Genomic DNA, 26071 nt, shown 5'->3' on the forward strand with positions numbered 1-26071 from the left:
ATGCCTTTTCCAGAAATACTCTCATGAATGTAACCTCAAGACCATTTCGGTGGTTCGTCTTTATGTTCTTCAACTTGCCGTTGTATCTCTCAAAGCTATACAACCAGAATGCATACACTGGACCAAAGTCAAGCATCGACTCACACAAGTGCATATGCAAATGCATATTTGGCGTGATGCTACTCTTTCCATAAAGAATCTCGCATTCTTTTCTGAATTCTCCAAGGAGCTGGTGTGCACTGTCAATTTCTGAATATGTGACTGATGGACAGGTCAACTTTCGGCATGCCTTGATGAAGAGAGTTCAGTTTTTGAAGTCTTTTTCAGGCAAAGCGTCTTTGAGTATTACCAGCGAATATATGAGACACCACAATCGCCACTTGTCTGCCTTCATGTATGGGAAGCCCAATTCAATTTTTGCAGACAAAACAGTATACCCAGGAGGAACAATAATATCATTAGCAGGGAGATAGCCAAGGTCTTTCCAAACACTAATCATATGCTTTGCTGTCCCAAGAAACAAATTGTGCATGGGATCAACAATTGTGCACCAAACGGGATCAAAGTAATGCAAACAATGCAACTTGGAAAACCGCGTGCCATTTTGCTTCTCCAAATCTGCTCTTTCTGCATTTGATTCTGCACAAGCCCACATATCGGCGTATATGGCGTTCATCTCCTTTGTTCTTGGCACCCAGCTTTCATTGTCAAACCCAGAGTAATCGATCTTACTTGATCCGGCAATCACAGAGAAGTGACACTTGCATTTATGACAGGTATTAGTGCTTGCATGCCCTGTAAATCCAGCAGTTTTTCTTGCAGCAGGTATGTCGCAAGCAACACACATAAGAGCAGCACAGACAATAGTACCATTGGGGAATGCAGCAGTCTTTACAGTTATACCGCTGTACAACTCTACCAGCTCATCTACCAGAGGTTCCAGAAAGTTGTTCATCTGGTCGATCTTTACTTCCTTTGGACCAGACATGACACCAACAAGGATAATGTTCTCTGGCTTCATCCTTTCTTCCCTGGGCAGGTTGTTCATTGACAGATACAAGGCCCCACTTGCATGTGTACGGCCTTCAGATGGTTGAAACCAATCCACATTCAATGTCAGCATCAAGGAATGGTCATGATTAACAAAAGGCTCGTCGTCTTTGTCAAGGAGCTCACTCCACATTGCACCATTGTATATGTTCGACAAGGTACTGTTAATTGTCTCCCTTGATTTCCATTGAACGATTTGACACTCAAACCCAGATTTGGCAAAATGCTGTGCAATGGAATTCTTGAGGGAGTTATATGGGAAAACCATGAGAGGGATGGGGTGATCAACTTCTGAGTCAAAGAAAAGAGAATTTCCGCAGTATGTTGGTGATGTAGTTGTGTATTTTATGAATGTGCAATTTGGTTGGTGATTGCCTGGTAAGTGAATTGCAAAACACTTATTGCAGATGGTGTATTTGATGATGCTTTTTGTCATGAAATTGAATCCGGTCATAGTCTTTAACGCATCAACAGTGAGTGGGAGATCAGTATCCTTTTCAAAGGCAACAAGAAGATGGTGGAAGAATTTCAGCATAGCAGTTCTACCTGCTTGGACCAAGTAAAACGCCTAAAAGATAACGCCAAATAGAGCCATGAATTGGCTTGTTTGAGACATTTTATAAATTTTCAAAGAAGCAACTACAAAGGCAAGTATTTCTGTTAATTATTTGTAACACAATTTATGTATATTTCTTTTTTAAATATATGCATACCAGAAGCAACCATGTCTTCAAAATTTTCAATACTGGCAACCTTGACTTCGCTCTCATCTTCAGACTTATCACTTGAATCAGGATCGTCATTATCAGAAGCCAATGATGTTGCCTTGACATCAGACTCTTCGAATTGAAAAATCTCGTCTTCTCTCAAAAAAGGTACACTCTGTACGGTAGTTTCGGCTGATACAATAGAATAATTGTCTTCATCTATAGTAAAACCAGACTATTAGCTATCTAAATTATGATTTATTAAAAAGAAATTTTATACTCACAATCAATCGATGTTTCAGATACATCTACCATCTCAACGTCTGTCTCTTCTTCGACAACTTCTGTATTAACTGATAATTAATAAAAAAAATATCAGATTACAATTTATTCAGTAATGCGCATACTACTCAAATGTCATTTACCTCGATTTTTTGGGCCAATGTCTAATAACTTATCAGCATCATTATAACACTTAAAGGTCTGTGTATTTTGCAAAATTTTGCCAATTGCATTTTTGGTACATGATGAACATGTACACATAACAGTGTAGGTTTTAGTTGTAGAATTCATAACAGTAAGAATAATATTAATAATAATAAAATAATAAAGAAGTGTATACTATATTTTGTTTTTATCTTTTATATGCCTTTTATTTTTGTCATTAATAATGAGTTGATATATCTTGTTTACTATGTCATTGACTGCATTGAGCTTACCGTCCCTTTTAGTAAGAATTACAAATAGATTTTGATACAGCAATCTTTTCTTAAAAAAAGTGTGCCTGATTATTAATAGGGCTTCAATTTAATAATCACTGATATAATGGCATAGTTTTTCTCTTTCACATTTTTTTTATGACATCAATTTTCGCTCATTTTGGCAAGTGGCCTTTTTTGGATTTTCTTTTTCTTGTATTTTTTTATGACATCAATTCTTGCTCTTTTTTTCAATTTTTTTTGATATACTTTCTTATTAAAAATAAGTCATATATCATACATTATTATATTTTAATAAAAATTGATATTTTTTGTGATGCAATAAAAATATTATTGAATCTAAATTAGATGTATCTGTAACAACAAGTTTTTCCTTTCAGAAAAATAATTAAATACTACATTTAACATTTAATATTTTATTTTTATTTTTTATTTTTCTGCCAAGTCAATCAAAACATATATTTTTTAAGACAATCGTGCGATTTATTGCCTAATTAATAAATATTTGTGTTTGTATCTGTGTTTATTTAATATAATCAGAAAAAATTGCAAATTCACATCTCAAGAAAAAAATATATTGAAAAACGATGGTGTTTGAAATATTTTTCCAAATTTTGCCAAAATTCGAAAAATAAAATTCGACCAAATCCACTCTCCTTTTGCAGTGAGATGTGAGGAAGACTGATGATGCTAGTTTCATCATCATAACAGAAAACGAAATGGCACAGTGGGCAAGAATAATGGAATCTTGGATGACAATGAGTTTGGCACATGCATGATTGCAAAGGGTATCAGATTCAAGGTAGAGTTTGACAATGTATGTGTCATTGTACACAGAGATAATTTCAGCAAAAGCTTCCTCCTCAGAGAAAGCAGCATGAATTGCTGTGCAGAAGGCAGACATGAACAAGTCATCAGATTGGGCTGGTCCTAAAAAACAGAGTGGAAGAAAGTATCAAATTAACATTTCATAGGAATGGCATATGGGTCATCTGAACCAAGTACACATTCTATGTGCGTGAGACAGTATTGTTTTTCAGGGTTGACCAAGGAGACAAAGGTAATGGGAGTGGTAGTAGGTAAAGCATGTGTGGGTAATTTTGGTTGGTTTGATGGATATATGTTAGGTGATAGAGGAGGGAAGTTGTTGTCTTCATAGTGTGGTGACCCTTGTGGGGTCGTTTCCTATTGGGTAGTGGGAAGAGTCATGAAACTCCACAATCCAGAACGGATACTACAATTGCAAATGAACATGGCAAGATCACATCTAAGGAACGTGATACATACCAGAAACTCATACACTTCACACTGCTTCAGTGATAACCAACCATTAACCAATAGAGATCTTAAATTAGGGAACCAAATGTCTATATAAGCAGCTATGCTCTTCTTTCTTAAATAAATAACACTCTTGCAGTATCTATTGTTCCCTTTCTAAATTTATTTATATATCTCACTTCAGAAACAATTTCAAATATTGTTATTATATGAGGTTGTTAATTCATTTCCGACTCTTTTTGTGGTATACACACCACAATTGAGTGAAGAACAGACCCTACAACCAAACACTGGTTCCTTCTTGCTAATGAACCTGGCAAGTTAACACTCTCCGGAACTGTTACACTACACACTCATAGAGTGTAAACCAATCATTATACAACAGGAATTTGAATTACAGGGATTTGAATAGTAGCAGATATAAAAACAACATTATTTTTATCTCTTTAATAAATAACACTCTCACAGTATCTACTTTTCTCATTATTGAGATACTAACCCATAAACAATCCCGAATACCTCACTTTTCACTATAATTACTGCTATTTCTACTGTTTCTGCCATGCTGTACTTGTTGACTACTTCTTCTGGTTTCAATTTGAAGACATTCATTGATTCTGCTGAAGTGACCATCAACAATGTCAAAGGCAATGAGACATTACCTCCATTCACTTTCCCTTTTGGTCTTGGCAAGTTTGTGCAAATGCAAGAAGACAAGTATGCCCATCTGCTCAAATACTATCGCATGTCATATTGTGATGCTTCACTGAGAGGTTACCAAGAAGTAATTTTTGGTCAACTTTTTATGAACGACATGATTTAAAAGATGCAGTTAATAGATCTTCTCAGACAGGTATATACAAGCAGTAATTCTGTAGCTCAATGTGACTCAATTATATAAGTCATGTTTTATGAAATCAACAATCATAGAAGAAGCACGTTTACTAGCCAGATCCAATATATTTTTGTCAACAATATCATCAACCCAGTTACGTACCAAGTGGACAGACATATATTTGCATATGTCAAGTATTATAGAACATCTAGCCAGGATACAAGAAGTAAGCAGTTTGTGGAGATAAGCAAATTTGCATTTACAAGAAACGACTTTCAAAACAGCTTACCTGTTCATTGCATATTGATGTCTGCTGCCAATGGTGTATATACGACTGCCACTGGTAATACCCATATGCTCATTGCCCCTTTATATAGAAAAATTTATACGTAAACAAAAAAACATATACTGGATTTTTCCTATTTGATTGCGGTTTATAAAAATAAGTTTACGGTTTTTTAAAAAAAGTTAGCAGTTTATAAAAAAGAGTTTGCTTTTTTTTTAGAATCAGTTTGCTGCCACACAGAAAACTAATTTGCATTCTATCCTATCAAATTTGCGTATTTTTTTTTAATTTATGTTTTTAATTTACGCTTTTAATTTTTACTTTAGCCTCAATTTGCAAAGTGTGTTTGCACAAAATATAAATGTAAATTGCAATAAAAAAACCTAAATTGCATATTATTTTGTATTTTCTGCGTTTCTGTGTTTTGCCTGCTGGTATACACTTTTTCCTGATATTATTCATGCAAAAATAAAAATTGATTTGGTAAAAAAATGGAATTTACCAAATGCATCAAAAAAGATAAATTAAGAAAAGAAATGGCAGAAAATTGCACCAAGTTTTATATTTATTCTTGCACCGAATCTATTTTTATTTTTGACTAATAATTCCCAGAAAATGTATATATCTTATATGTTTAATAAAAGAACATTATAACTATAAGTTTCATATTACTTCTGTCATATAATTTATCTATATAGGTTTTAATTTTTTGCATTTCTGTTTTATGCTTGTCACATATATTTGCTTTTTTTAATGAAAGAACATTGTAACTATAAGTTTCATATAAATTCTGGCATATAGTTTATTCATAGTTTTTCTTGTAAAAGCATAGTTTTGACATATTTGCATAGTGTTTTTTCATATTCTTCTAAACTGGCATACTTGTGCATACGGAATCTTCTAGCTAGTAGGTTTAATCTACTTTTTATATGTCTTATCACCCGGCCGGCTGTTGATCTTGGCATATCTACACTTTTTCCTGCTTCCGCCATTGTCATCTCATCAACAAAATACTTTTTCAGGACCAGCAAAGTTTCCTCTTCTGTATAAGATTGGTAGCGTCACTTCTTCTTTGGTTTATCTCCTAGCATAATCAAATCTTCAGGATCCGAAACCTTGTCTTGTGTGCTGACACCTTCCATGTATATTGGTTTTTTGATCAAGACAAAACGGCTTTTCTTGACAGGTCTTGTCTGAATAGAATGATAATTTAAATCGCAGTGATCAGCATTCCCTTCAAATGTCTTCATAAAGTCAGAATTGCGAGGAAGAATTGTCAATTGTTTGGTCTTGTTAAAGTTAAACATGGCTTTTAAAATAATTGAATAATATACTGATATGAAAATTAATTTTTAATGCTCTTTTATATTATTTCCAAACCTTTGCCATAGCACAATAAATTTAATATAGTAACTCAAAATTAAAGTGAGTAAGTAATATTAAAACCTTCAAAAGATATCAAATGCTTTAATAGTGAGTACACAAAATTAGTAACTATACTGATCTATGAAAACAAATTTGTAATTGTGACAAAAATACTTTTCGAAAAAGTTATGGGTAACAATAGAGCATATATTTAAGCTTATTTTAGTAAAAGCCAAAATAAAGTAAACTATAATGCAGTAAAAATCATCTGCTTAGAAAAGATAGTACAAATATGAGACATAATATGTATAATTTTTGTGTAAGAGATAGTAAAAAATAACAATATAATTTAGTTATATTTCGAAGCATGATCAAACTAACACAATAATACTTGAGCAGGATTCACAATATAAAATTAAAAAAAAGATAACAGTTCAATGCTTAGATAAAAAAGAGCAAGTATGAGCAGTGTGATGTAACCATGAGAGCAATTGCCTTGAGAGATAAGAAAAATATAGCTGTAATATATTACAAGTAACATTCTGGAAAATTATATAACCATGAGTGCAATTTCATTGAGAGATAAGAAGAATATAGCTGTAATATATTACAAGTAACATTCTGGAAAATTATGTTGCCCAGTAATCATCGAATACTGTTCATGACAAAAATTGAGCCAAGATGAGCCAGATATTTGGATAGAGAATGGCAGAGATTAACAGTGCTGTGTAACTTTAAAGATAGTATGATACACAATTAGCTACAAAAAAATGAAATATGCTACATACAGCATGTAATAAGATAAAATTGGACCAAGCAAGCATTAAATAATATCTACAGCTTATAATTAGCTAAAAATAACCTGAATACTAGGGCTGATAATGATAGAGATTAATAATGTAATATAAATTTAAGTATAATCTGATATGAAATCAGTCACAACTAGCCATGTTACAATACATTTACTATATTTGTAAGCGGAACAAATGCATATAAGCATCAAATAATACTCTTAGCACAGATTTAGAAAAATATTTGTTTAATGATTGTCAGTAGATAATAAACACACCAAATAAAAATAAAGGAAGTCATATTTTATTGCGAAAGTAATATAAAAGGTAGTCTGTGTTTTGTTAAAAAGTATTAATTTGCTTTATAAACATTCACACCCCATCCCATACACACCAACACCAACACTAACACCAACATCAAAAAAATGAACATGATCTTTGATGCCACTACTATGGACATTGTTGATGATTATGAAGAAAGAACAACATATACAATGGCCAATGCTGTACTTCACGAGTGGGAAGTAACCTATCCCAACTCTGGCAATGGAATCCAGACTCTAGTAACAAAGATGGATTTTGAGCAGACAACTACCAACGAGGAGACTTGTATACAGGGTTCTGATGTGGAGACTTTGGAGGAAGAAAATGAAAAAACTGAGAAAAAACCTTACAAGCCCAGAGGCACTTATTGCAAGTACATGCCAGAACAGGTGCAAGGACTTTTTGAGTTAGTTATTGAGAACAGTATACTAAAATAAGTACTATAAAGACAGTGCATAAATATTAATTGTTATTTTTATTTTCAAAAGGATGGACTGCTAAGATGGCCACCGAAAAAATGGGCATTAATGTTCGTACTGGCCAAAACTATATTGCCCAGTATAGAAAAGATGAAGAACAATGTCTTCCTGGAAGTACAGGAAAAAGAATTGTTGGCGCTCCTCACAAGCTTTTACAACAACATTCATTCTTTCTGATTGCGTACTTTGAGAACAACGTTGCTGCAACTCTTCAGGAAGTACGCACTGCCCTGCTAGAAGAATTTCAAGATCTGATGATCACTCTGTCTGGCCTTCAAAAGCATTTGGTGAATAAGTGCTGTCTAACACTGAAGAAACTTGAGAAACTTCCTGCAGCTCGCAATTCAGAATGGGTAATTCAGTTAAGAAAGAACAAGGTGACTGAATGGCTTTCCATTCCGGATTTTGACTATGTCAGAGACTGCGTCTTTATTGATGAGGCAGGTTTCAACATGCATATCAAGCGCAACTTTAGAAGATCCACCCGTGGAAAGCCAGCAAAAACAACAGCACCAACGCAACAAAGTGTCAGCATTACTATTCTTGGAGCTATTTCCCAAATTGGTGTAATCAGTGTCACCCTGCGCAAACCACAGGCAGTTGTTAGCTCTAAGAAGCGCAAGTTAGATAAGAAAGTGGAGAAGATCAATGGCCATGTTGGAACCTGATCAGAGTGTTTTCTACATTTCATTGAAAATGTCATGGACGTATTGGATCACTGTAATCAATAAGGCAAGTACTTGGTAATGGATAATGCACCAATACACACTCCAAAGGCCATACAAGAGCTGATAGAGAAAAGAGGATACAAATGCATGTTTCTACCATCTTACTCTCCATTCCTTAATCCAATCGAAGAGTTTTGGTCAAAAGTGAAGGCTAGTGTCAAAAGGGAGACACTTTCTGCTGACAATCAATTGACACCAAGAATTGTGGAATCAGTAAAGAGTGTGACAGTTGAAGATTGTAATGGGTGGATTAGACATGCAGTATCTTTCTTCAATTCTTGCTTAGAGAGAGAAATCAACCTTTAATTTTATTTTATTTTATTTATTATATTCTATTATTTATTCATTTATGTAATATTCTTATTTTTTATGCGCTTCTTATTTCTATATTATCTCTATTATTTATGTTTTTATGTGCTTTTTTTGAATTTTTTTATGCACTTCTTATACCTTTAGCATCTTTATTCTTTATATTTTTTACATTTTCTTATGCATTTTCTTAAACATTTTTCTATGCAAAAAATTAAAAAATAATATGCAATTTAGGTTTCTTTTATCGCAATTTACATTTATATTTTGTGCAAACACACTTTGCAAATTGAGGCTAAAGTAAAAATTAAAAGCGTAAATTAAAACGTAAATTAAAAAAAAATACGCAAATTTGGTAGGATAGAATGCAAATTAGTTTTCTGTGTGGCAGCAAACTGATTCTAAACGGCATGGCTCTTTCCACTAACACTCCGGAACCACCAGGGGTCAAAAACCCCTCCACCACTGGCTCATCTCCACCATTGCCAACCTCATTCACACCAATCTCACCCTCTTTGACACCTCTTTACTCGCAAGTAGCTACTCAGAACGCACTTCCACTTCTCAAAAAGCAACCTCATGTTATCTTCAGCTCTACAAATAACATGACCCCACGTACCTGGCGTGTAGGGTCCTCTAAGTTTTCAGTTTTTTTCACTGTTCCACCCAAATCCTCACCCAAGTTTGACCCTTTCTGGAGAGCTCTTCTCTCAGCCTATCCTCGCGAGGTTAACATGGGCATCACTCTTGGCTCACACTCTTCCCCTGATACATGTGAACTCCATCTACCTACCAGTGCTGACTGCAAGCAAGCGTGCTCTCAACCTTTGGTAGTTGGCGATTCGTCTTTCCCCGCTCAACCTGCTGTTCCCATTGGCACAATTGTTCACCGTGTTTTCCTAACCAAGCTTCCTCGTGTTCCTTATCATGACCTGGCTACACAACTCGCCAAATGTATGTCTCCTTTTGGCAAAGTGTGGGAGATCGCCATTCATGAATCATATGGGTTTTTTGACGGTTCTGGCTATGTTGTCCTCACCAATACACCTACCAACGATGTGCTATCAGATTCTCTGACGTACCAAATTGCATACAACGATACGCAAAAGATTCTTGGTAAGTGGCCTTCCATGGGCTCCCACTGCACCTACTGTAAGGAAATGGGGCACTACGTCGCAAAATGCACCAAACGCCCAGCCAAAACCCGAATGTGTTTTGGATGCAACAAGACCGGTCACTTACAAGCCAATTGTCCATACATTACCGATCCTTCCAAGACATCCAAGACGTCCAACAAGCGCTCCCGCCACCCCAACCGCAATTCGAAGCTCAATCGCCCCATCATTGCGCCCAAGCCTTTGATTCCCACTGAGCTCTCACTCATCTACAGAGGATTGGAGGCCTCCAAGCACAACCCTCGTCAACCTGCTTTACATGAGTTGTCTAAGCTGTCTCCCACAAAGACCACCTTCACTCTACCAGCACCAACTGAGACGCCCATGTCCTCTGGCCCTCGTCCTCAAAGCCGTTCTGTTGACACCCCCACGCATGGCTGGGTCAAAGAGATAGAAGACAGAATGATAACTAATCTCATGGATAGAGATGAGGCTCAGGCTCTCCAACTCCAGTCTGCCTCTCACCACACTCATCTCCGTTTTCCCCGGCCGGCACGTCCAACAGGCCGCAATACATCTCTCTCTCCTCCTCACTTTACTCACCCACAAGCCACAAAAGCCCTCGGCGCAGAGGTCAACATTAACCAATGATTAAAATAGGCACTATGAACTGTAGGGGTCTACCCAAAGTTAGACACCCTGAATCATGCTCCTTTTTCATATATCATTTACGCTCACAGGGAATCAATATTTTAGTCCTGCAAGAAACCCATGCCTCATCATCTATGCTTCAATCTATCTTTGACCAACAATTTCGGTCCTCTTCATCATTATGGTCTCCACACTGCGGTGTTGTATGCCTTTCCCCTCACATGATCTTCACTGACCCTCTATTTAGCCCATGTGGCAGGTGTATCATGACAACTATCACGCATGTGGATAATAATTTTTCGCCCTTCAGGATAGGCGTCATCTATGCGCCTGCTTCCCAAACTCCACGTTATCGTTTTCTTGCCTCTTTACTGCACTCCTGACCTCATCCCTCCCAATCCTTCAAACTTTATTCTATTGGGCGATTTTAACCATGCAATTCACTACCACTATGCTCTCGGACGTCGTGCTCCAGCTGACTGGCTACAGTTTATAGATACCAATATGACTGACTGTATCACTCCTCGTGGCCAGCACCCGCAGCCTACGTTCCACCGAGCCCTGTCTTCCACCACCATTGACTACATCCTTGCATCCTCAAACCTTCACCCTTGCACTACAGACCCACAAGTGAGCTATATTCACCAGAAATGGTCTGATCATTGTCTGGTTGCAGTCAGTCTGTCCCTCCCTTCAACCAAGTCTTCTGGTAAGGGACTTTGGCATGCTAACCCTCGCCTAGCACAATCACTTTCATTCCATACCAATCTCAACACTCTTCTCTCCACCCTCGTTCCTGCCCTTCGTGCTGATCTTTCTCCTTAAGCCCAATGGGATGCGATTAAGCTCGAAGGCATTCGTTTCGTTAAATGTTTCTCTTGCCACCTTTGCCCCTCTCTGAACGACCTGGAAACACGCCTACAAAAATGACGGGACCGACTCATTCACCGTTTCCGCCACCAACCCACCCAGAACTTCCAACTCCCAGTTGTGGAACGATTGTTGCAGCAAGTCCAACTTGAACGGGTCAAAATTATGGCTCTCAAGGCCGGGAAACACTGGCGGGAAAAGGGTGAGACTTCTGCAGGATACCTCAAACGCACTATCGCCATTCGCCAATCCCACAAAGCTATTGCAAGCCTCTGTCACCCTGTTACAAGCGACATTTGCACCACACCCGACGCCATAACTGAGGCTGCAGCAGTCTTCTATGAAGGCTTGTACACCCCTGATCCTATAGACCACTCTGCTGTGGATGAGCTGCTCTCTCATTTGCCTTCAGATCTCCATTTGCCAGAACTTGCACAGGACTATATGACTCGGCCATTCACTCTCGACACAATTCGGTCAGGCGCTGCCCACTCTCCCAGCTCTAGTAGCCAGGGCCCAGATGGTTTGCCATATGAGATTTTCTGCCTCATTCTTGCCCATCCCGTGTGTGGCGACCTCGTTTCCTAGATATATAACGATGCCTTGTCGAAGGAAATCTTTCCTCCTTCTTGACAGTCCACTTGTGTCTGCTTGTTGCCAAAAAAAGGCGATCTCAGTTCTCTGAAGAACTGGCGCCCCATCGCCTTGATTAATACCGATGCAAAAGTGTTTACCCATCTCATGAATGCTCATATGATTTCTGCTGTTCCCACACTTATCACCCCGTATCAAACTGGTTTTGTTCAGAGTAGATTTATAGCTGATAATGGAATGCTGACTCGTTTGGTCATGGCACAAGCCGCAAAGGATGGATCCTCAGGGATTGGCTTGCTCTTGAACCAGGAAAAGGCTTATGACCGAGTACACCCTGAGTATTTTTGTTGAGTGCTTGCTCATTTCCGCTTCCCTCCTTCCATCGTTAATTCTGTCTCTTCTCTATTTTTCTCTACGCAGCTACAGATTAATGTCAATGGCTTTCTCTCGCGCCCTCTTACGCAAGCCCGTGGCCTTTGACAAGGGGATCCTCTCTCACCAATTCTCTTCAACCTAGCTTTTGAGCCTTTGCTTCGCCGCGTGATACACAATCCTCTGTTCCTTGGTGTCCTCCCTTCTGTCCCTCCCACTCTTCCCTCTTTACCTCCTGTCAAACTTCTGGCTTATGCCAATGACCTTCTGGTGTTTCTTCCGGACACGGATCACATGTCTTGACTTCACCACCATCTCAACACATATGCTGCCGCATCTAACGCTTGCATAAACATGCACAAGACTCAAGCCTTCTCCCTTTCAGGATCGCCACCCCCCAACTGGAATACTTTCCTTCGTGCATATGATGTTACTGATTGGCATGATCGTATGTTACCTACCTCTCTCCGATATCATGGTTTTCCATTATTTTCCTCTATCACTCAACGAGACTCCTACAGGACCACCCTCCTGTCAAAAATTGAGACCTTTTGCAGTATTCATGGATCACAATCTCTTTCCTTTTGTGGGCGGGCAACCATCATGAACTCTCTTGTACTTTCTCAACTATGGCACGTCCTTCGTGTGGTTTCGTTCCTTTCCACCTTCCTTGACCGAGTTCACTCCATCGTGCGCAAGTTCTTCCATGTCAACTCTTTTCCTCCCATTGCTTTTGATACTCTCTGCTTGCCCTGACTACAGGGTGGCCTTGGTATCTTGAATCCTGGTATACAGCAATGTGCTCTCCAACTTTGCTGGCTGAAGCCCCTTATCCGTAATCCTCTACTGCCTCACGGTCTTGTTCCCCAATGGTTCTTCACTCTTCTTCGCTCCAACATCCCTACCGTTGATCCTCTTCTTCCCTTACTCTTTCCAGACTGTTGTCCTCGCAACCATCGCACCCTTGATTCCCTGCTGCACCTGGTTGTGAAGGCTATGGATACTCTTCCCCGAAACTTTGACAGAGTGGTGCTCAACCTTTCCAGTTGTCTCATCCTGCCATTGTCTTCTATGATATTCAGTATGCCCTCTCACCCTCCGTATTGACCTGCTTGGCATGATTTGCGAGTCCACCATCTATACCAAATCGAGTCCAATTTGGATATACTCACATCCATCACTCCCTCTCGTCCTCTACCCCGTTCTGTCACACTTAACCACATCCTCAACAGAATTCGCGATCATACAATGGTCTTGCATCCCGTTCTCTTTTGAGCATGCATTCCTTCTTTTGTACTGACATTCCAACAGCCAGATATTCCTATTCGCGATGGGTCGTCCATTGACTTCCAGCCACTTCTGTCAGCCCAACTTCCCAGTCAGACCTGGTCCTGGCTCACCACGTGCTCTTACCGTTCTGCCTGCTCCCATCAACTGTCTGATGCTCGTCCCATCCACCCTCCTCTCATCCCATGACAACTTCGCTCCTTCTGGTCTTTTGCCCTCCCTCACTGGGCTCGGAATGTCTGGTTTTGCGGGTTGCACAATAAGCTTTCATGCCGAGCACTTCTGTACTGCATCATGCCATCCACCGTCTCTTCTCCTCTCTGCACTATTTGCCAGGTGTCCATCAAGACACAAGAACATTTTCTTCTTGCTTGCTCATTGAAATCTGCTGTGTGGACAGGCATTTGGTTGGAATTCTTTGGCACCATCCCTCTGCCCTCTGTCCTCTCAAACACTTTCCAATTCTTCGCCTTCCCCCCCACGCTTAACCCTGCAATCCCTGCTTCCTCTGTCTTTGGCCTAACTATCCTGGCTATTTGGGATCACCACTGGTCTTTCCACTTTAACTCTGTCCCTTTCCTTCCCTCTGCAGTGCTCCACACTGCGCGCAAGTCAATTTCTCGTCTCTGCTCTGAACTAGAGCTGGACACTCCATAACTCCTCCATTTTTTTTAAAACAAAACAAAACAAAAACAAAAACAACCATAAAATTTAAAAGCCAAAAACATTATATAATCTACAAAACCTTACAAGCAAATATTTTAATTTTCTCTTTTCCTATTCAATCAGAGACCTTTAATAAAATCCTGAGCTTTTTCTTCCTGGCTCCATACAAAAAAAAACTGATTCTAAAAAAAAGCAAACTCTTTTTTATAAACCGCCAACTTTTTTTAAAAAACTATAAACTTATTTTTATAAACCACGATCAAATAGGAAAAATCCAGTATATATATCTTTATTTATTATTACTATTATTATTATTATTATTAAAAATATTTGCTTTATACAAATACTATGAATGAAATTAGTGTGGCTGCCACTAATGGTAGTGGATATGCCACTAATTTATTTTAATTAACCAATCAAATTGGCTCTAGAGTTTGGTAAAAATATTAAAAAAAGATGAAAAAGATAAAGTTGTATTTAAGAGCAAAATAACATAATAGAAACATTCTTTTTTTACATATATATCATATAGAGAGTATAGCAACTTGAATTATTTATTTTTTATTTGAAATCATAAAACTTTTTTTTGTCCTATTGTCAAGATTGTTGTATTTTGACTATGCTACTAATCAATGTGGCAGACCAACTATCTTTTCCACTAATTTACCAAAAGTACGGGATTTAAATTGATTTGTTTATATTTTATTTTGCTCAAATTTTTACTTTGTATTCATTTTTCCCTTTCATTGTAAATAAACATCATCTTGAAGTTATTTCTTAAGATAATAGTGAATCTTTATAGCTACTTTATACATCTAATTTACATGACTTGCTCTCTATTTTATTTTTACCTGTTTTAATTTGCAAAATAAAAGTATATTTTAATTATTGAAAAAACAAAAAGTTATTCTTTATTGCTTGTGAGAGGAGTAAGGCATATTCCTTTTACAATGACAGAGGCTTGTGTTGACTTTATTCCAACAAGAACAAATAAGATACCAAGTGCAACTGCAAAGATAAATGTACTGATCAACTATCTGTGGAAAAAGAAACAGGAGATGGATATCAGCATATTCTTAGAAGAGCAAAAGCTCATTCAACTGCAGTTCTACATGTATACAAGGCAATGCCAACATATTATGCGTGAAGACGGCATTGTAGAGATGAACTGAGAAAGATTGAGTAGTTAACAAAAGTTGTACTACTTCTTGAGACTTGAGAAGTTAATTTTGAAATATCAATTTGCTTTACACAAATTCAGAGGTCAATTAGTTGCTGTTCTTCTCCTTCAAGAAGTGATGAAGACTGAACACCAAATGGAGAAGTGACAAATCATACATATTAAATTTAGTATCATGCAAGATATTTCATTAATACTTTTCTTTATTAAAAAATATACTGGCAAAGTTAAGCAGAGAAGTTCAAGGAGAAGAGTTGAGGTATGTATATTTTGTTCAAATTTAAAACTTAATACACTGACTAAACTATATTTTTAAAAGTAGTCTTGGTGAGACAGAAAGTAGTGTGGCAGCCTCACCACCAAAAAGAAACATGCGGAGCCATCAAATTTATATATTTTTTGAACTCTCTGTTATTTCCATCTTCCAGAACAACAACAAAAAATTCTCTTTACAATCTCTCTTTTTTAATCAATGACAAATCGACTCATTTTCTCTACTTTCTTCTATTACTTTTCCTGTAATCACATTCAAACAACATGCATCACTCAAAATTCAAGACACTTTTGGTATAAAATCACTACAATTGTGTTTTGATTTTTAAAAAAAAAGACTAATGCAACTAGAAAAACACATTTTTTTGCAGTTTTTTTTTCAAGCAGCTACTATATAATACACTCTAGACTTCCTTTCACAAAATACAGACAATGTAAGTTACAGTCTTACTAAATTGATATTGTATAGGGTATACTAAACAATCTGGCTAGCTATCAATGAGTAGGTGCATCTAATTACTTGAGACTTGTGCTGCAGCATGATAGCTACTGAACAATCTTTGAATTTAAACAAATTATAAAGGTAAGCTTACTGGGCTATGTGTATTTACTTTGTATATTCACTTATTTTTTAGACTTTGTCTTTAATCACAATTACTTAAAGCTGTTAATGAATATACTTGAGGTAATTACAGAAAAATACTTTTAAGTACATATATTTATAGTATTCTTTACTTTAGCTTTACACAACTCTGGAATGAGATTGTTTGAACATTCTCTCAGTAGAAAACCATCAATAATTATAAATTATAAAGAGTTCTGTTATTTATAGCTGATATATCTAAAGGTATATATTACTTGTATAACTAATATATAAGTTAGTATATATGCAAAGTATATTGCTAGTATTATTATTAAGCTTGTATATGAATATGCACCATTATATGCCATGTGAAAGACATAGTATATCATATATTATATTATATAGTCCATTGTATAGTCTATAGTATAATATATTGCATAATACATTGCATAGTACATCATATGGTACATTGTATAGTATATCATATGGTATATCATATAGTATATTGTACAGCCCATTTTACATTTGCTATTGTATATTTCTATTATATATTTCTATTATATACTCTACTGCGCAGCAAGCATATGAATAAAAATAAAATTCACTAATTTTACCACCAATTTTTCTATATATGAATTTACTACCAAGCTTTTACTACCAATTTCTTCATATATGGATTTACTACCATACTTTTACTACCAATCTGTCTGAAACTAAGCCAATCAAGCATGCTGCCTTACCATTCAGTAAATTAATAGCAATACAACTATGATTAGTAGTAAGCATAGCTCATTTACTATCAATTTTCTCTGCTTTAGCATTGTGTGGTCAGCCACCAAATTTCATACAAATTAGTAGTATTCCCACACTAATTTCATTCATAGTGAAATGAGATTATGAAGAGAAAAAGTATTTTATATTATCATTTTTAAAGTTGTTTGCTTCAAATGCATAAGATGACAAAGAGAAGAAGTATTGTATATTTCTATTAAAGTTGTTTGCTTCAAATAAATATGATGAAGGGAAAAATATTTTGTATTGCAATTAAAGTTCTTTGCTTTAAATGAATAAGATGAGAAGAATAACTATATTATATTGGTATTATTAAAAAAAATTATTTTGTACTAATGAGATGATAAATAAATGAATTAAATTTATTTATTATTATTGAAAAAATGGCTTGAAAGAATAAGATAAAGTAAAAAATTGTATTTATTTATTAATCTTTAATGGTTTATTAAGTTAATAAAACTTATAAATCATTAGAAACATCCACGTCACATTTAACCCTGATATGATGGATACGTTTCAGTGATATTTGCTGTCCTTTTGCTATAACATATTTGTTAAGACTTTCTAAGAGCGTTTAAAGCTGTTTTTTTCACTTAAATTATCTTTTATATATCAATTGATCTCTAAGTATATTATCTTATCACTTCTCTAACTAGGGCAATGAGCCTTCAGACATTTACTGTCCACCAATCTAGTGATCTCATTGTCTGTCTAATCATCAGACATTGCTGCCTTTTGAAGGATATAAGCACAATTGTCTCTTTTTGTGACTGTATTAATGACTTCTTTGTTTTTAAGGTAAGTCATAAAATGCTGGCAAATAAGCTGTACATACATTTAAAGAATAACAGTGAGTATCAAATAATATATATATATATATATATGTATCTAATTCGACACTTACTAACAAATCATGCTGCTGTCTTTTTGATGCAGTTCTTTTTCTGTTTGCAGATAAAGACATTCTGCAGGACTCATGAACCTGATTGCAAAAATGGTTTTTTACTATACGTGCAAGATCAATTGTAAGTATGCCAGCAGATTGAGGTTGGCTCCGCAAATACGCAGTTAGAGCCAGTACAAGACCATGGTTATAGCCACCTGTAAAGTAGCTTGTAAGAACCCATCCTAGCTTTGCGGCATTTGCAGCTACTTTTCTTTGGTCACTACTGCTGAATTTCTGCTTTTTCAGATACTCATTAATCAATTTCTATGAGAAAAGTGCTAGATGTCTTGGCCATTATTTTTAAATCACATCTTATGGAGATTGTGGAATGTCTCTTTTCAGGTATATAATCTTCTTCTATTAATGATGAAAGACCAGTGACTGCTTCAATGCCTGATGTGACATTAGAGTGTCTTGGCAGTTTTAGATGTTTTGATTTTACTTTTGCAGTGATTTAATTTATTTAATAATTGGATATCAGTAATCTAAATTTAAAATATTTTCAATCTATAAACAACTAGGCACTACCATTAGTTGTTTGTAGATTGAGATTTAGAGATTGCAGAGTTTAATTTTTTTAGCAAACAAATTTAAGCAGAATTGATTACGCTCTCTATGTTTTCTCTGTTTCTTTTCTACCTTTTCTTTTAACAACTTGACATCTTATTCAAGATGTCTACATTAAATGATAGACAGATTACTCTCAGAGATCTGAAAGAGAAGATTCTCAAAAAGCTTATTGAAAGACAGCTTTCTCTGAATACATCCATATAAAATATTGTTAAGGATATCCCTTAACTTTTAATGTATCAGATTGTGCTTGAAAACAGATACCTTTCCCCAAGACTCCATATTCCATGAACTCCAAACAGAATAGACTGGCTTCTATATCAATTAGATGACAACCAATTTAGACAGGAATTCTGCATGAATAAAGACGCCTTCCATGCAATACTTAGAATTATAAAGGGTCATTGGGTTTTCAAAAGTGATCCCCGCAAGAAGCAGGCAGAACCAATGATTCAGATTATGAGGACCTTAGAGTGACTAGGTACACAAGGAAATGATGCTTCTGTGAGTCGCACTGCATGATCAATGTATATCAGTGGTAACGTTTACTGTTTTTTAACTATTATATGCAGTCTATATACCTTAATACTTATATATATATCTCATTGCATAGAAGAATCAGTTTGCCACTATTCAGAAAGATTTTTCACTGCCATAATGTCATTAGAGACTAGCACTGTGGCTTGACCTGATTAGTTAAACTGTAGTACTATCAGTAGAAGAATTGAAAAGACAACACACTTCCCTTCTTGTCTGGGCTTTGTAGACAGAACCTTGATTGACCTAGAATATACATCAATCTGGAAAGGAGAGAACTTTTACAGTCGAAAGTCTTGCTACTGTATTTCAGCAATCATTATATGTGATGACAAAAAGGTTATAAGATATTGTCATACTGGATGGCCAGGGTACTCCTATGATGCTTATGTACTTACAAATACGTATATGACAAGAAATCTTGGCCAATATTTTTCTGGGGATCAATACCTGTTGGGGAATTCAGCATATGCACCAAGTCGTATCATTATACCTACCTACAAGAAGCTACAAAATGGATCAATATCAGCAGAAAACAAGTAATTTAACTACAAGCATGCCAATGCATGGGTCTAGATTTAACATTGCATTGGTATTCTGAAAGGGAGATTGCAATCCTTGAAAAGCTTACGGATCTTGATGAAAAGCAAATATGATGTGGCTAAGATTGGGATATGAATTAGATGTTGCTGTATTCTACACAACATTTTATGGAAACATAATGATACTAACCTCCAGGAACTTTCCTATGATGATACTGATGAGGATGATAGTGAGGATAAGGATGAGAATGATAATGAGCATAGAGAAAACTTATATCAAGTAGAATTGATTAAAGATAAGAGGGAAAGAATAAAGCACATTATCTTGGAACAATAAATCTCAAACGCGTTTTTACTCTTACATAACTTAATTGCCTAGTATATAATATATTTTATTAAAGTTTTATATCTAACTTTTTCAATAGAGTGGGTGTTGTGTTGTGGCAAAATGCCCACTGCTATATTTGTCAAAATCATGTTGCTTGGTTTAAATTTTTGTATTTTCAGCCTATGGGCACTCTACTTTCAAATTGCCACAATTTTTTTTTCATTTTGCCACAAATTCTTTCAAATTGCCACAAATTATTTTTTAATTGCCACAAAATTATATTTCTTTCTTTCTCGTTTATATACATTCACACACGTAATACACCATATAAGCTATCTAAAAATGCTTGTTGGAGCACTTGCCAAAATTGTCTGTATGCTTGATGTTAAAGCTAATCGTTCTAAACAAAGGAACAAGAAAAAAAAGCTTGCAAGAATTGATTTAGAGGCACTAAGTGATGATACGTGCAAGAAAGAGTTTAGATTTACTCTATCTGAAGTAATATACATGTTGATAAACAGCTTTTGTTGAAGTAACATTATTAATAGATAACTTTTGTATTTATGTTAGATCAAGGCAATGTGTGCTACAATGAACCTGCCTTTATATTTAGAATTTAAACATAGCAAAAGTTACACTGTCCGTGTTGAAAGAGAATTTGCTTTCGCTTTGGTTTTGTACTGGTATACTTTCCCACAAAAATACACTACAATGAAAAGCGTATGGGGCATGTCTGCCAAGACACTGGGTTTAATAGTGAACAAGTTCACAGAATTGTTGCGAAATAAATTCAAAAATGAACTCGAGTTTGACACTCGCCAGTTTTCTTCTGAAAACTGTAAGAGGTTTGCAAAAGCTATACACAAAAAAAGTAATATTGTTATCATGTATTTCTTTTATTGCTCTACTTACTGATATAATGGGACTTTACTAATGACATAGACTGTTTTAGGTAAGACCTTCCCAAATGTTGTTGGCTTTGTGGATGGCACTATGCAAAAAGTTTCCCGTCCAAGTTCTTATGAAGATCAGAAACTGATTTATAACGGCTGGAAGGTAATTATTGAATTTTTAAAATGACTAGAGAATTATTTCATAACACTAATTCTTTGCTTGATTGTATAATAGCAACTTTTTTTTATTGAGTAGCATATACATTGCATTAAGTATCAGGCTATTGCAACACCCAATGGTATTACTAGCAGCTTGGTTGGTCCGTTTATTGGATCCACTCATGATGCTAGAATATTTGACGAGTCAAAAACATTAGATTGTCTAATTGTGCATCTTGATCATATTTCCAAGGATGACAATGTTCTATTCAAATATGTAGTATACAGAGATATGGCTTACCCTAAATCAGATAAAGTCTACAAACCTTTTCCTTTAAGTGAAGCCAACAATGATAGTAAAATATTGAAAAAAAGGCACACATCCTGTAAAATTGTTTTTTGTTTAATACTCGTAATATTATATTGTTGCTTATATGCTTAGAGCTGAAAAAAATCAACAAGTCAATAAGAAAAACCAGAATTCAAGTCGAGATAGAATTTGGAAAGGTGTCGCAGTTATTTAAATTCTGCAAGTACAACTATGGAATAAAGATATTTGCAAACACAAAGCCAGCAACAATATACATCCTGTCAAATCTTTTCAAGAACTTCCATATGTGTATTAAGGGCTCAGCAGGCTCTAAACTTTTTAAGCTTCAGCCGCCAAATATCCATGATTATATCAAAGGTCTTATGCATGAATACCAACCAGAAGACACTATTGATAACTACAAAACTATTTTGAACAATGCATCAAATTTAGTAGAAACCGTCACTGTTCCTGATAACTAATAAAACAATTCAAATACTTGTAAGCTTGAAAATAGAGTAAATGTATTATCTATTTACTTGTTATTTTTATAAGATTCAACAAAGGCAGAAATAGAGTCAGCAATTGTCAAAAGAGATTTAGCAAGAGCTGAATTAGATTCGGTGATGACCTTATTCGAATCAGCAATTGCCTGATTTGATTCAACAAGAACTGCATTTGACTGACTTGTTTTCTTCAACTCCCTCAGTACAAGATTGTTGGTGTGCTGTTGTTGTTGAAGAATGTCCAACTGTTGTTTCAAAAGGCTCGCAGACTTGTTAGTTGTGCTTGCAGATTGGGGATTTTTTCTGCCATGAGAGACGTCAGAGTCAGAGTCAGAGTCAGAGTCAGAGCTGTTGTTATCACTGCTTAAGTTTTCCTGGCCATACGTTGCAATAACCATCATTTTTTTGCTATAGCCTTTTTTTCTTTTTCTTTTATTTTGGTTGCCTTGTCTTTGGCAGCCCTCAACTCTTGATAATCCATAATCTATAAGAGAGAAATAACCAATTAGCTTAACTATTTTTTTTTGCGTTTATGGCTGCTTAAACATATGGCTGTGTATACATTATATAATAGTCTTTGGAGGTTCTCCGGAACGTGTGGGTTAAACACAGGCAAGGATCTCTCATTGTCTTTGTTGACGACCAGATTCAACTTCTTGAACAGCAAATTCTTTCTTGCTCTGACACCCTTTGCTGTAAGTGGGTGCAGATGAGTGTGCTCAACACTGTTTACGTCGGCTGTAACCTCATCCCATATCAAGGACTTGTTGCTATAATCATTGGCAAAAGGGCGACAATCATAGATCGATTGCATTAGTGCAATCTCTCTAGCCGTATCCCACTGTCCTCGTTCACCAGTCAAGGCTTTCTCTTTGCCTTTTTGAGCCTTTTGCGAAGTCTCCTCTGCAGAACTGCTTGATGATACACACTACGGTGGGATGAATGGCAGTTGGGCCGAAAGTAGGCACATAACTGCCATTTTTTTGGTTGAAACCCAATAAAATCTCTGCCGTTTGTTGTAAGATGGTAATGTCATTCGTAGCAATTTAAAAAAGTAACATGAAAACACTTTTTTTGTTGCTGTACAATATTTTCAATACTGTAAAAAATGTTTGTAAGTTGTAATGACCACTTTGAGTATTGAAATATATGTTTTATTGAATATCAAAGATGTCAACAATTATTAAGATTAATAATTTTTGGAATGTGTGAACGAAATGGTAACATAACTGCCATTTTTTTATTTTTTAAACTACGTTCTTTTTTTTTTAGATATTCTTTTTATCTTGATGAATTGGCAATTTGATTTTATTTAAATCGCGTAATGGCGTATAAAGCATATAGGGAATGAAGAGAAAAGCATAAGGTGTATAGAGAATAGAAAAAAAACTGGAGTATATAAAGAAGAAAAGAAAGATGGGGCATATAGAAATTAAAAAAAAACATAAGAAATAGAGAAAATTAAAAAAAGAATATAAGATACAAGGATGATATAAAAAATATAAAAGATATAAGGATATAGAGCATATAGAAAAATAAGATAAAAATAAAAAGGATTACAGAATGGAAAGATTGCCTTTAGTAATGCGCATGTTGTTGTTAAAGATATAATAGGGCGCGATTACATAAAACTGGTTTCCATTCGGTGGGTATTGGACCAGACCAACTTGATGACAAATGTCATTTACACTTATAACTGCATAAGTCGGTTGCGTTTGGTGGCCTAGTGTACGGGTGCTTTGTGACCATTGTTTGACGATAGGTACTGATGAGTCATGACCAGCCGCGTCATGTTCCTTCATGACCTCCACGAAAGCAAGAAAGTGTGGGAAGCCATAGAAATCTACATGCTGAAAGTAGAACTGTACTGTACCGACGAGCCAGCTGTGAACAATTACATTACGGTTGCTAAAATAAATAAATAAATAGAATGTAAGCAACTTTTGATTGTATATCGAAAAATATTATACTTACTTTCTATAGGGGCAAGTAAACATCACGTAATGGTTGCCACGGCTGGTCTCGTTTTTCTTTCTTTGGTACATGCATGAGGAATATACAGTTGAGTCCATCCACAGATGTGCAGCTACAACAACAACAGAGTCACCAAACTCGTGGCCAGTCAAGCCTGTTGTTCTCCGGTAGTATTTCAATAAAGCTTCCTTCACACTAGGGCCGCCTACACCTTCCACCAAATCATCGTTCGAATTAACAAACTGATGAAACGGCTCCCACAACTGCGCACCACTAGGATCATTAGGAAGGTCCATGTAGCTCTCTCTTCCATATGGCTTTGGCCGAATGAGGTTGATTTCATCACAGATGCTGATTGCCGTGCTGGTATAATTGTGAATCGCAAATCGCTCGACAAGAAAACTGGCGTTTCGGCCACCCTTTGATTTGGACTTTATCAATTTCGAGAAGATGCCAATTACTCTCTCCATTGAGCAAGTGGAGTAGCATTGCAGGGGGCCTTGCTGCTTGATGATATAGGGTATATGGACCAGGTAATGTTGCACTGGTCGGAAAACACTATGAGACAGGGTATTATTCTGGACTTGTTGGTATAAAAACGAGTGCCAGTGCTTGAAGTATCTATTATTAATATTTAAAAAATGGTAACAATCAGCTATTTGTAATGATAATATATGAGACATATAATAACTTACGACTCCATCTCATCAAGCAATTCTGATGTCAACGCCCATTGCAAGGCAAGCGCACAACCTTTCACGAGAGATAATAGAGCTGTTTTGACAGCCCTATTTGGTAAATAAGGCACGACCAAAGTGGGGACAAGGTATAAGAGAAAGTCAAGCCAGTCCACTGCGCGAGTACCATCGATCTTGGCAAATACGTTGTCGAAACTGCCTTGAAATGAGGTGGGTATATATTTTCGTGAGCTGGTAATACAGTTTCCGATTGTTACAAGGTCTGCTCTTGGTATATGAAAAGGGTATTCGGTGGTATTGAGGGTATTGTCTGGATGGATATAATAAAATTTGGTTTCCTTTGTGAGGGTGATGGTAATCAGGTCATACACAAGCTTTCCAATCCCTCTTGCAATTAAATGAAGTTCATCTAATGCAAAAAATGATGATCCAGAGAAGGTTGAGAGTTGGGTATATATGCTCGGCTGGTATATGTTCTTCGACTATTACAAGCAGTTATTTAGTATGAAAAAAAGATGGCTAATTAAACATTTGTATACTTACAGGGTTGCCTACTTTGAAGTCTTCCAAAGGTCTTAACCGGGTGGAAATGTCATCAAAGTACATGCCATGCCGTCTGTTAGTAGGGCATTTGCCTTTGGTCTCACAAAAACGGCAACCAAATAAACTTGTATGGGAACCAATGTGGGCCATATCAGCTACAGCTGGAATATCGCCAGAAGCAAGCAGAAGATAGACCTTGGATCTGCAAAACTCCACTCCATTGTGCTTGACAACCAAGCCATGTGCCTCAAGATCTCGCAATTCATTGATGATGGGTATAAGAAAGGAGTCCAAATGAGTTGGCTTCTTGGGGCCAGGCAAGATTGCCAGTTGCAAAAGGTATTTGTTGGTATATCTAAGTATTTTATTAGTAATTTTTTTTAAAAAAAAATGTAATAATAATAAATAGTAATAAATTAATTAATTACCTGATGGATGGGTCTAGGTTGAATATTATGCAATGGATGATGGTATATGAGTTTTTGCCTTTCTTTTGATTGACAAACCCATCAGTATAAAGCCCAATGGCAATATCATCTGGATTGGAGAACAGGCCCTGCTGCACCAACTGCTTGTAATTGTCACCATCAAAAATGTCGGTTAGCTGACCAGCTACAGATTCCCGGTTTGCTCTGTAACAGAGGAGTTCTCTTGTGGCTGGATCTGCCAACATTTGAGAAAGCATATCCCCAACTGACATAAGTTTCATACTGGCGGCTGGTGTCTGACTTTGATCGGGATCAGTCTTGTATCGCGGTTTGCTGCAGTCAACACAAGATTCCAGGTCATTATTAATGCCATACAATCGACA

The 26071-nt window shown here is 36.2% G+C and overlaps 11 protein-coding genes across 11 annotated transcripts; 6 read left to right on the top strand and 5 right to left on the bottom strand.

Annotated features, from left to right (window-relative positions):
• Window positions 1-499: 499 nt before the first annotated feature.
• On the bottom strand, window positions 500-1042 carry PHYBLDRAFT_102084 (hypothetical protein; the record flags this gene model as incomplete). Its single annotated transcript, XM_018427662.1, has 1 exon — window positions 500-1042. A coding segment is annotated over one exon (543 nt), but the record flags the coding sequence as incomplete, so codon positions are not given.
• Window positions 1043-4316: 3274 nt separating this feature from the next.
• On the top strand, window positions 4317-4982 carry PHYBLDRAFT_144188 (hypothetical protein; the record flags this gene model as incomplete). Its single annotated transcript, XM_018431162.1, has 2 exons — window positions 4317-4548; window positions 4657-4982. 2 exons carry the CDS (start codon window positions 4317-4319, stop codon window positions 4980-4982), a joined length of 558 nt encoding a protein of 185 aa, XP_018292868.1.
• A 699-nt stretch (window positions 4983-5681) lies between these two features.
• PHYBLDRAFT_144189 (hypothetical protein) lies at window positions 5682-6182 on the bottom strand (the record flags this gene model as incomplete). Its single annotated transcript, XM_018431163.1, has 2 exons — window positions 5682-5917; window positions 6011-6182. The coding sequence occupies 2 exons, from the start codon at window positions 6180-6182 to the stop codon at window positions 5682-5684; spliced, it is 408 nt and encodes a 135-aa protein (XP_018292869.1).
• Window positions 6183-7456: 1274 nt separating this feature from the next.
• Window positions 7457-8502, top strand: PHYBLDRAFT_144190 (Homeodomain-like DNA binding domain-containing transcription factor; the record flags this gene model as incomplete). Its single annotated transcript, XM_018431164.1, has 2 exons — window positions 7457-7778; window positions 7844-8502. The coding sequence occupies 2 exons, from the start codon at window positions 7457-7459 to the stop codon at window positions 8500-8502; spliced, it is 981 nt and encodes a 326-aa protein (XP_018292870.1).
• Window positions 8503-9281: 779 nt separating this feature from the next.
• On the top strand, window positions 9282-11462 carry PHYBLDRAFT_144191 (CCHC-type zinc finger transcription factor; the record flags this gene model as incomplete). Its single annotated transcript, XM_018431165.1, has 3 exons — window positions 9282-10619; window positions 10727-10840; window positions 10953-11462. 3 exons carry the CDS (start codon window positions 9282-9284, stop codon window positions 11460-11462), a joined length of 1962 nt encoding a protein of 653 aa, XP_018292871.1.
• A 2592-nt stretch (window positions 11463-14054) lies between these two features.
• Window positions 14055-14417, top strand: PHYBLDRAFT_144193 (hypothetical protein; the record flags this gene model as incomplete). The annotated part of the gene is made up of 1 exon (XM_018431166.1): window positions 14055-14417. The coding sequence occupies one exon, from the start codon at window positions 14055-14057 to the stop codon at window positions 14415-14417; it is 363 nt and encodes a 120-aa protein (XP_018292872.1).
• Window positions 14418-15376: 959 nt separating this feature from the next.
• On the top strand, window positions 15377-16640 carry PHYBLDRAFT_61119 (hypothetical protein; the record flags this gene model as incomplete). The annotated part of the gene is made up of 5 exons (XM_018440753.1): window positions 15377-15583; window positions 15834-15865; window positions 16288-16313; window positions 16515-16564; window positions 16620-16640. The coding sequence occupies 5 exons, from the start codon at window positions 15377-15379 to the stop codon at window positions 16638-16640; spliced, it is 336 nt and encodes a 111-aa protein (XP_018292873.1).
• A 1325-nt stretch (window positions 16641-17965) lies between these two features.
• Window positions 17966-20111, bottom strand: PHYBLDRAFT_167175 (hypothetical protein; the record flags this gene model as incomplete). Its single annotated transcript, XM_018435579.1, has 4 exons — window positions 17966-18079; window positions 18159-18464; window positions 19035-19085; window positions 20040-20111. 4 exons carry the CDS (start codon window positions 20109-20111, stop codon window positions 17966-17968), a joined length of 543 nt encoding a protein of 180 aa, XP_018292874.1.
• Window positions 20112-20519: 408 nt separating this feature from the next.
• Window positions 20520-22021, top strand: PHYBLDRAFT_167176 (hypothetical protein; the record flags this gene model as incomplete). The annotated part of the gene is made up of 5 exons (XM_018435580.1): window positions 20520-20675; window positions 20748-21015; window positions 21130-21233; window positions 21327-21585; window positions 21672-22021. 5 exons carry the CDS (start codon window positions 20520-20522, stop codon window positions 22019-22021), a joined length of 1137 nt encoding a protein of 378 aa, XP_018292875.1.
• A 53-nt stretch (window positions 22022-22074) lies between these two features.
• Window positions 22075-22859, bottom strand: PHYBLDRAFT_167177 (hypothetical protein; the record flags this gene model as incomplete). The annotated part of the gene is made up of 2 exons (XM_018435581.1): window positions 22075-22529; window positions 22592-22859. 2 exons carry the CDS (start codon window positions 22857-22859, stop codon window positions 22075-22077), a joined length of 723 nt encoding a protein of 240 aa, XP_018292876.1.
• A 471-nt stretch (window positions 22860-23330) lies between these two features.
• Window positions 23331-24053, bottom strand: PHYBLDRAFT_158527 (hypothetical protein). Its single transcript, XM_018433804.1, has 2 exons — window positions 24020-24053; window positions 23331-23953 (listed from the first exon to the last, which is right to left on the bottom strand). The coding sequence occupies exons 1-2, from the start codon at window positions 24040-24042 to the stop codon at window positions 23602-23604; spliced, it is 375 nt and encodes a 124-aa protein (XP_018292877.1). The 5' UTR covers window positions 24043-24053; the 3' UTR covers window positions 23331-23601.
• Window positions 24054-26071: the final 2018 nt, after the last annotated feature.

Source organism: Phycomyces blakesleeanus (genome assembly GCF_001638985.1).
Source record: "Phycomyces blakesleeanus NRRL 1555(-) unplaced genomic scaffold PHYBLscaffold_8, whole genome shotgun sequence".
NCBI classification, from domain to species: Eukaryota; Fungi; Mucoromycota; class Mucoromycetes; order Mucorales; family Phycomycetaceae; genus Phycomyces; species Phycomyces blakesleeanus.